Below are 9,885 nucleotides of genomic sequence, written 5' to 3'. Positions count from 1 at the left end.
GAAGATTGAGTTTGATAGGGAGCAGATTTATGTTCAAATTGCACATAACATAACAAGAATTCTCTATATACCCTTGACCTTTCTTAAGAACCAGCACTGGATCTTCTTTTGTTACTCCCCTATCTGTTGATATATGTAGAACATTTCTTTCAATCATGAATTGGAGCAAGTATTTCCCGATATCATAATGACACTGCATTTTTTTCTTTTTCTCTTTTTTGCTAGCACCTTTGGGCTGAACAATATCCTTAACTGATTCTACCTTACTAGTGAGTACTGCTTCCACCTTACCACTACCTGGTGCTTTGTATTGTAGAAACCTTGCTTGTTCTCGTACAGTTGAATTAAGTTGATCTATAAATCTAGCTGCCTTAACTGCGGATGATTCCTGAAGAGTGTTGAATACCAAGCCTAGTACATGAATCATGATAGCCTCAAGCGTATAGATACCAAACATCTTAAGCATAGGTAAGCTACTTGGTAGGCAACCCTTTAGATATTGCTTAGCGTTAGGCTGATCTTTATTAATCAAGAACTTTACTATGTTAGGAGTTACTTTAAATAGATTATCCTCATCGAACTTCATTGTGCAATTTGCAATTTGATTCTGTAAATCTATTAACTCAGTATCGGAAAACACACCATTTTGATTCTTCTTTTCATTAATCAACAACTTTCTAACATCATCCTGATACATATCAACATTAGAAGTCTTTTTCGTTTTGTCAATATCCAACAGCTTAGCGTAGTAATCGTTCCAGAACTCCTTAATAATACGTGCATTTTGCAAAGATTTCTCATTCTCAATGCTATCATCATATGTCTCGGAACAATAAAATAGAACCTGCATACTTTTATTTGTTACCCTTAAAAAACCGCAGTAAGGATACAAATACGACTGAAATAAACTACTAGAATCTAAATATAAGGAAAGGATCAGAATAAGTACTAATGCTCTGTATAATACTTTTCCCCGAGCGATGGTTTAGCGGATTCGGAATTGTAACCAAGCATCCTGGGTTCTATACCCGATTCAACACTAGAGCATGCAGCCGATCCTGGATACATAACTCTAAAAAGTGTGTGTGCAGTTTTGGATCTTTATTGGTAGCCAGTCTTTCACTTCTGCCTCTCCACTCCCATGCCTTTCTTGGTCGGACCAACCCAACCGGCGATTTCCGACAAGTCTTTCTGCTTAGAGCAAGAAGCGGAACCAAAATAAAGCTTTCTTTATTTTCATTTATGGATAACCAATCCATTTTCCAATATAGTTGGGAGATTTTACCCAAGAAATGGGTACATAAAATGAAAAGATCGGAACATGGGAATAGATCTTATACCAATACTGACTACCCATTTCCATTGTTGTGCTTTCTAAAATGGCATACCTATACAAGGGTTCAAGTTTCGATCGATATTTGCGGAGTGGATCATCCCTCTCGAAAACGAAGATTTGAAGTTGTCCATAATTTACTGAGTACTCGGTATAACTCACGCATTCGTGTACAAACAAGTGCAGACGAAGTAACACGAATATCTCCGGTAGTCAGTCTATTTCCATCAGCCGGCCGGTGGGAGCGAGAAGTATGGGATATGTCTGGTGTTTCTTCCATCAATCATCCGGATTTACGCCGTATATCAACAGATTATGGTTTCGAGGGTCATCCATTACGAAAAGACTTTCCCCTGAGTGGATATGTGGAAGTACGCTATGATGATCCAGAGAAACGTGTGGTTTCTGAACCCATTGAGATGACCCAAGAATTTCGCTATTTCGATTTTGCTAGTCCTTGGGAACAGCGTAGCGATGGATAATTCCGAATCTACATAGGTCTAGTCCAGGGGACAAATCAATAGGAAATGCTATTTGCTTCTTAAGAAGAAGAACTTTTTTGAAATGAAAGAGTTTCCACGGGCGTCGGATATCATTTCTTCAAATAAGGAAGAAGTGTTATCGAAGGATTTCCTTCCATTCTTCCTAGTATGGAAGAAGTAAAGAAAAAGTACTGTGTCTCGATCTATACGAAAGGGCACTGGTTTTTTCTTTCGGTTTCATTGATAGCAGAAGAGTACGCTAGCTAGCGGAGCCTGAAAACGCTTGCTTGCGCCCCACCCCTACGGAAACTATTGCCTATGCTTGCTGCTCGCTCAGTGTCAGTAGAAGGGAAGAAAAGATGGTCACTCCTTTTAGGAACATGGCGAGCCTTACTTACGACTGTTGTACTTCACTCGCTGCTCGTTCATTCACTTGCTCATGAACTCGCTGCTTCGCCAGAAGCGACTAGTCGCCTCCTTTCCTCCGCCGAAAGATGCTTAGCCAGAAGCGACGAAGGAGGGGAGCTGGGGAAGGCCGACGATGGCAATGAGGGGGAAGCTGTCGTAGAAGCTTTGCCCCTTGCTTTACATAAATGGATTGTTATGAACTTACTAAATGACCTTATTTATTCTCCCGGAACGCTAGCAAATCTAATAGTTCCATCTGCTCTTCTTAACTTAAGAACGAAGGCCGCCATCCTTCTTATTCAGGAACCCTTTGTTTGAGGAGGGCGTATCCCCGGGAAGGGGAGAGTGGCCGAGCGGTCAAAAGCGACAGACTGTAAATCTGTTGAAGGTTTTCTACGTAGGTTCGAATCCTGCCTCTCCCACTTGTTGTAGACTTAAGAGAAGAGAAAGTAGGCGGAAGCCTAGGAGGGCCAACCGAGCACAACGGCCAGTTAATTGCAGCCTGATGCATTTACTAGCTACTTTCCATTGCGACTATGTGGTGAACACCTAAGAGGGGAGAAGCGAGAAGCTTAAGAGGTGAGAGTTACCTACTTGTTGCATGCTTCACCATTGCTGGGCACAGAAAAGAGAGAAGGAGAGATTAAATCAAGGGGTATCAGAACATACGGTGCTGCCTGCTGCCATTGTCCTATTGTATTGCATGAACCCAGGAAGAAAAAGAGGAGAGAGGTAACAAAAAGTGGGAAAGAGTAAAATTAGTTGCTGTTGCATTTTTGGCAAGCTTCATCATATTCATCATCCATGCTTCAAAGGTAACGTTTTTATGTAGTCATAAAAGATTGTTTGGTGGATTGGAAAATGCAGAGGTTGAAATTTGAGTCGGATCTTTTCAACTATCTTTGGATTAAAAAAGAGATAGCATTGAAATCCCAGGTTTTTGCACTTCATTTGTGTATCTGAAGTTCTTAACTGGCTTGTGTACTATAGGATAGTTGCCATGCATGCGTCAGTTACTTCGCTAACAAATTGCTGTTGAGCACCAGACACTTTTCACTTTCTACAACTAAACGTGTTCCAATTGTTCGGAAGATGGAACGGTATGTTGTCTAATCTCAATTTATTTTCACAATACTCAGTTTGATGCTTTTTGGAATATTATATTAAAAAATGGTCTATCATACTCTGAGTTGGGAGACATTAGAAATTGTGCAGGTTATACTGATGTCCAGTACCCAGACTATCGTCATTTACGCATGTCCATACTCTCTAGGTGATGTGCCCAGCATGCTTCTCCACGGGAATGTTAATGGCAACTGAGCATCACCCACGTATAGTTCCATTTAATTAATGTTGGGTAATTTGAGGAGTGCATGCTGGTTATGTGATTTTTCGGTTTCTGTCAAGCAATTGTTTTCTATGGTGAGGTAGTCCTAAATCAGTCTTTGTTGTATTCTTAGAAGAGTTACAGCGAGATGAAGCTGGTAGCTATGACGATCAGATCAAATACGAAAAGTTGTAAGTCGGATATATCATGATACTGAACGGTCTGATAAGTTGACTTCAGAATTTAGATGATGTTTGTGGTTTTCTTCATTCATGCATGTTGCTACATTCATATGAAACTTCTACATGCATCGTTAATTGGACATCTAGGAAATTATCAAATCATTGTTGACAAAGACAGTTGGGCCGGTGGTCTAAGGTGCTAGATTTAGGTTGTGGTCCACGGTTTAAAATTAAATCTGGGTTTCAACTTTCAACAGTTGAGAACATTGAGATTACAGTAAAGTATAAGTTGTAGAGGATGTTCAGCTGTTGATAGCTTCACAAGGAATTAATATTTGTTCAATTCCGGTCAATGAAGAGGAATTTCCATACAAACCAAAGGTTTGTGGTAGGCAATTTATTTAGTCAGGGGGGTAAGTGTATGGAATTAAAATATGGATACAACCACAAATATTGTGGGAATTTTTCATAGGTGTCTCTGTCGGCTTACATGTTTGCCTGATTACTGAAACATGAGTTAAGTGATTGCAGTTCCGCATAGATGTAACATACACTATTTTTGTTGGCTTATAATAATTAATCTGGGAACCGAGTAAATTTCTCCAAAATTTTCTTTTGGTTGTTTTGAGTAAAATGCTTGATACTTTCAATCTGGGAACCGAGTAAATGACGATTTGAAGCGTACTAATCATATACCATGACCACTAGCATATGAGTGATTTAAACCCTAATGAACATTTTGAGAGTTCTATTTCAATTAACTTCAGGGCCTGAATTAGCTGTAATATTCATTGAGTAACAAGTGTTATTAATACTGTAGGAACTTGAGAAAATGAAGGAAACTGTGAATTAGATGAAGATTCCTCTTGTATACATGCGGAAGAGGGAAGATGCAAAAGTACAACAGAGTAGACAAAGGCACACCTCGCACTTACCATTTCCTAAGTGTCGATGAACGATTCGCTAAAATTAAAGACTTTATTCACGGTTAGGTAATAACAACGGTTAGCATGTAAGCTTTATGCTTTCTGTGAACTGCTTGTATGCTTAATTTTAATTTATAATAGCGAATTATGTGAGGCACACAGTGATATGCATACATGGCCACGGATAGTTGTATGCGTTGTGATATAAAATATTCTTTTTTGTAATTTATGCTTATGTTGGACAAGAATTTGTAGAAACAATTATGTCTTAATTTTCATGATTACATAACATATCCTATGTATGAACTAATTTATGTTCTCGCGCTCTCATTTTATTCGCCGTTGTTCTTAATATTTATTGGCCTCGAAATACACATTAGCTTTAATAATTGAGTCCCTCGCTAAGAAAGGAGAGTTTGATTCTCGCGTCTTGAGCGGTTTGCTTAGTAGAAAGTTGCAAGGGTATTTTCTTCTCCCATTGCAACGCACGGGCATATTTGCTAGTGATGGTAAATAAATTAAGGGGCAACTATACCTAATTTTTTTTCTCGTGCCCGCCACTTTTATTTTTGACCATCAGATTAATATCCAACATTTAGGAGCATGCCACCAAATGTCCATCTTCCTCCCACACCATCTTCCTCCTCTCCCATGACGGCTCCTCCTCCTTTCCCGTGGCCTATGCAGGCCTAACTGCCTGCCACCACCCTCCGCGGCCGCCTGTTATCGTTGCCCTGCCCTCACATTGACCTCCCCCATCGTTGTCTTGCTCCCCCCTATTAAGTTTCGGACTTGCTCTCGCCGGCTCCCACTCGTACACGGCTCAGCATTGCCGTCCCCACCTTCGGCCTCGTGCAAAGCAAAAAGTGACTAACGCAAAAAAATCAGGCCTGTGAGATTTCACAAAACCGATAAATCAAATAACAATACTTTCAGATACGTACCTCCCATAGTTGCAAATTTATCATCATAAGTGACTAATCAATGAACAATTATTTGATGTCACAATGATGTAATTTGTCCTTCACCTGAAGGTCCACATGAAGCAGAGTCTCTCCTACCATTTTATTTACCAAATCAATTACAACCTATGTTCCTAAAAAATGGAAGTGATTGTACAAATTTATCAGTTACTCGTGTCTAGTGGCTTGTCCTCTTTGTCACCAGACTTCACCAAACATTGAGCTTCACAATAACCCCAACAATCATCTTAAATGAGTTTACCATCTTCCTCGACAATAATTCTATGGAGCTGCCAAAGTTGCGGACTTAAAAAAAAATACAATGAACACGAGCATTGATGGAAAGAGAACCGTTGCAACATGATGGCGATCTAACCTTGGGGCGCAACTTCGCTTTCATCCTATGCCAACTCCTTTGGTGTCTACCTCCTTTCTCTCAGCTTCATCGCCTCCCTCCCTCCTTCGACATCCCCCACCTTTCTCCTTCGCTTGTCCCATCATCTCCATCGGTGTCTATCATTCGCATCCCCTAGCTCGCTACCATCATTTCCTCCTACTCCAGCTCGACAAGTGTGTCTCAACATCACCTTCCATAACGCCTAGCACAACAACAACAACAAAAAACATAGACCACCTTGGTGACGAGTGAGAAACTACAACAATTAGGAGTCACCTTTGCCCCATTGAAAGATATTTTATGTTAAGGTCGAGCAAAATAGCAGAAAACATACACCGAAACTTGATAAGTACAAAGGCAAAAAAGCAACATTATTTGAAGTTCACCATCATTTGGAAATCTTCCTTTAACTTTAGCAAGTCTATGGAAACTTGACCATGGATGCATTCCTAAAAATTAAACATGTTCCAGCATGACCATCAACATCCCTCGATCAACAACTTAGCTACACAAAATGTGTATAAAAAAAGTTAGCAATAATTTTTCTATCGTTTGACTCGAAAACATAACAAACAAATTTTCCTTGCAAGTAGGTTTACCCTCCTTCGAAAAAATAAACTACAAACAGCTCCATGTCTAAAAAATGGGATGGGAGGTCCATTTAATACAAATGAAGTAGCACACATCATCATAAGTATAATCTGCAACCAACCGTAAATTAACTTTTTTTCTAATGATCGAAGTTGTACAACAAGTTATTCTCAGACCTCTTCTTATTGACTTTGAACTGAAAATCAAATTACTCATCTGCTCCACAACACGCACCCTTGCCGCATCTTACCACGGACTGTCCACGGGGATAGGCTAACGAAGGTCCTAGTGATGCCAAACATGACCTACTGCCGCCGGAGCCGACGGGCAACACGTAGTTGCACTGCCAGAACACCTCGGCCTGCAGCCAAGGCTTCATTGTGCTAATCTATTCTCAAGTACCATCTCCATAAGAAAACTATTGTCAGGTTCAGAGAGCATACCAAAACTGAGTTATGAAACAGAAATAAAGAAAAAACAAATCAAACCTCTATTCGGAAATTGCATGTGAACCACATCGTTGTTCCGGCCAGAGTACTGAACATGGAGAGCAATATGCACTCTGCCTGCTAAATGAGGCACACAAAATGAATATCATAACAATGATGAGAACTTTAGAAAATCGTTAATGATATGGAGTTAAGATTGTAAACTTTGTGAGGCGTGGTAAAAATTCACAAATAGAGTGAGGTATACGTACGACAAAGTATAATATGTGAATGGTAAAAAGATGCCTCCATTCAGCACATGGATTAGTAGTTATAAGAGGGACATAATGTGATTGCTTATAATCTGAACTAAAAAATCTTTGCTGCCATCTAACTGTAAGCATGAGCATCCTAACAAGATAAGAAAAATTGTCCAACAACAATAACCAAATAAGGGATGTCATTAATCGGATGTAAGTTTACTGTGCTGCCAACAATAACTTTGCGCTAATGTGAAACATATCAAGGTTTTTTCCAGAGGAAATATTCTACAATTTTCAAGGATAGGTAGAAGTTACAATAAAAGTTTAGTTTACCATACAACAAGAACACATATCTGGCAAAATTCACTCCACTAAAAGGCACATTTTCACCAGGCACATTTTCTTTAGGGTATGTCCATCTACGTGAGTATGAATGTAGTGTAAAAAGTAGAAAAATGTCACCATATGTCCAAACAAATATTGGTACCGATCAACTACAATTAAGATAAAAGTTGAGAATTGTCTTAGTCGTCGTATACTTGAAGCGACAAAACTATCAATGCCTTAACAATATGTGTGTGCCTTTGTGGTGACGAAAACCTGCAATTCCTCATGGATACATTGATCATACATTCATGTTACTGTGGTAGAAAAAAACACTGTGAAGCGCAACATATCCATAACAATTCAGACAAGGGTTGCCTCCAGGCTACTGCATCGTTTGTGGCCTCGCTGTTGACAGTGCACGTGCATGGACATTCAGATATGACGACTAATATATGATCCATTAATTTCAGATATCCACTAATCATATCAGCTCATCCGGAAGGATCCTCCATAAATATGAAAAATCAGGTTTCATTGCTTATCAGTGTATCCTCTTGAAAGAAGTGTTCATATCATTCGTCAGAACAACCTTCAATCAAACGGTGAACATTGTAAGGTAGAAATAACCAACTGATTAATTATTGATAAGTTTGCAAAATGTGTTTTGAGTTTTCCAACCAAATTTCAGTGAGAACCTTTTCTCTATTATGCCTAAGATGCATACCCAGCAGGAGAATGTAATTCATAATCTTCTTGGTAGAATCAAGTACTCTACCAGGTCTAGGCCGTAGGTGGTAAGGGAAGGATGGAGGAGGGCGTGGCGAGGAACGGGCGCGCCGGCGGCAGGGCGCCGTCGTGAGCTAGGAGAAGGGCGGCGGCGGTTAGGGCTGTTGGCGGCTAGGGTTTCCGGCTCCTCAGGGAGCCGGGCAATAGGAGATAATATTCTTCTTATTGCTTGATCTTAAACGATGTCTTACACGAGTATTTATAATTTTAGCCTAAGATAACTTGTGGGCCAAGTCCCCTAACTACTGCCCGGTGGGCCTCTTCCGGATATAAACTAAGCCGGCCATAACACTTCTCCCCGCCTGCACAAACAGCTCGTCCTCGAGCTGTAGGGTGGGGAAACGCTTGTTGAACTCCTCGAGGTAATCAACCAGCGTCAAACACCTTCTCGACATCTAGGACGGCCAGGTCGGCGGCGATGGCGTCCTCCGGAATGTAGTCTGCAACCTCCAGGTAGAAGAGTCGCGGGCAGGCGTGGCCGGGCTTGTAGGGTTCGTCGCAGTTGAAGCACAACCCTTGGCGGCGACGCTCGAGTATCTCGGCTGAGGTGAGCCGGCGGAACGGGCGCGCCGCGGTCACGGCGAGAGGTGCCGCGGTCGCGGCGAGGGGTGCCGCAGAAGCCTGCGCAGGCCGACCCGATGCGGAATCCGGCGAAGGTAGTGAGCCAGCGGCCTGGAACGGCGAGTCCTGCTGAATGGCCACCGCGCGGCGCACGAACGCGCGGGCGTACATGGCCGTCTGGAGATCGGGGGGATCCCGGAGCTCGACGTCCACGCGAATATGGTCCGACAGACCGCCCACAAATAACTCGGCGCGCTGAGTCGCGGAGACGCCCGACGCGTGGCACGCCAGGGCCTGAAAGCGGTCGGCGTAGTCCTGCACCGTGAATGTGAAGGGTAAGTGGCCGAGGGCCGCCAGTCGGCTTCCACGGATAGGAGGCCCGAACCGGAGGAGACAGAGCTCCCGAAAGCGCTCCCATGGTGGCATGCCGCCCTCGTCCTGCTCGAGAGCGTAGTACCAAGTTTGTGCTGCGCCTCGAAGATGATAGGAAGCGAGTCAGGTACGATCCGAAGCGAGCGTCCGTTGTCCTCGAAAGAACTGCTCGCACTGGTTGAGCCAGTTGAGGAGGTCCTCCGTGCCCTCGTAGGTGGCGAAGTCCAGCTTGGCGAAGCGAGGGGGTGGCGGCCCGCCGTGCCCGGGGCGCCCGCAGTCGCCGGCAGCGCGTATGCCGGTTCGGAAAGCGCGGCGTAGTTTGCTGAGCTGGAGGGGTGACCGAATCGTAGGGAGGGCGTCGGGTGTTCCGGCGCCGTGGAGTATACCGGGCCCGGAGACGAGCCGGTCGCCCACGCGGGGATCGACGATGGTGACGGTGGAAACTGCACCTGGTGCAGGGGCCGACCCGTGGTCTGAGACGCGGGTGGTGGTGCTGACGATGGCGGTGGCGCCGGGTGGAGCTGCTGCACCGGCGCCTGC

The 9,885-nt window shown here is 43.2% G+C and overlaps 1 protein-coding gene and 1 non-coding gene across 2 annotated transcripts; both read left to right on the top strand.

Moving 5' to 3' along the window:
* The first annotated feature begins 936 nt into the window (after positions 1-936).
* On the top strand, positions 937-2,210 carry LOC119327706 (NADH dehydrogenase [ubiquinone] iron-sulfur protein 3). Its single transcript, XM_037600809.1, has one exon. The coding sequence runs from the start codon at positions 952-954 to the stop codon at positions 1,813-1,815; it is 864 nt and encodes a 287-aa protein (XP_037456706.1). The 5' UTR covers positions 937-951; the 3' UTR covers positions 1,816-2,210.
* A 352-nt stretch (positions 2,211-2,562) lies between these two features.
* Positions 2,563-2,645, top strand: TRNAY-GUA. The gene has a single exon. It is a non-coding gene; the product is annotated as a tRNA-Tyr (tRNA).
* The last annotated feature ends 7,240 nt before the right edge of the window (positions 2,646-9,885 follow it).

This window comes from Triticum dicoccoides, chromosome 7A, assembly GCF_002162155.2.
Source record: "Triticum dicoccoides isolate Atlit2015 ecotype Zavitan chromosome 7A, WEW_v2.0, whole genome shotgun sequence".
NCBI classification, from domain to species: domain Eukaryota; kingdom Viridiplantae; phylum Streptophyta; class Magnoliopsida; order Poales; family Poaceae; genus Triticum; species Triticum dicoccoides.
The sequence above is the reverse complement of the archived record's forward strand: the minus strand, read 5'-3'. Positions and strand labels throughout refer to the sequence as shown.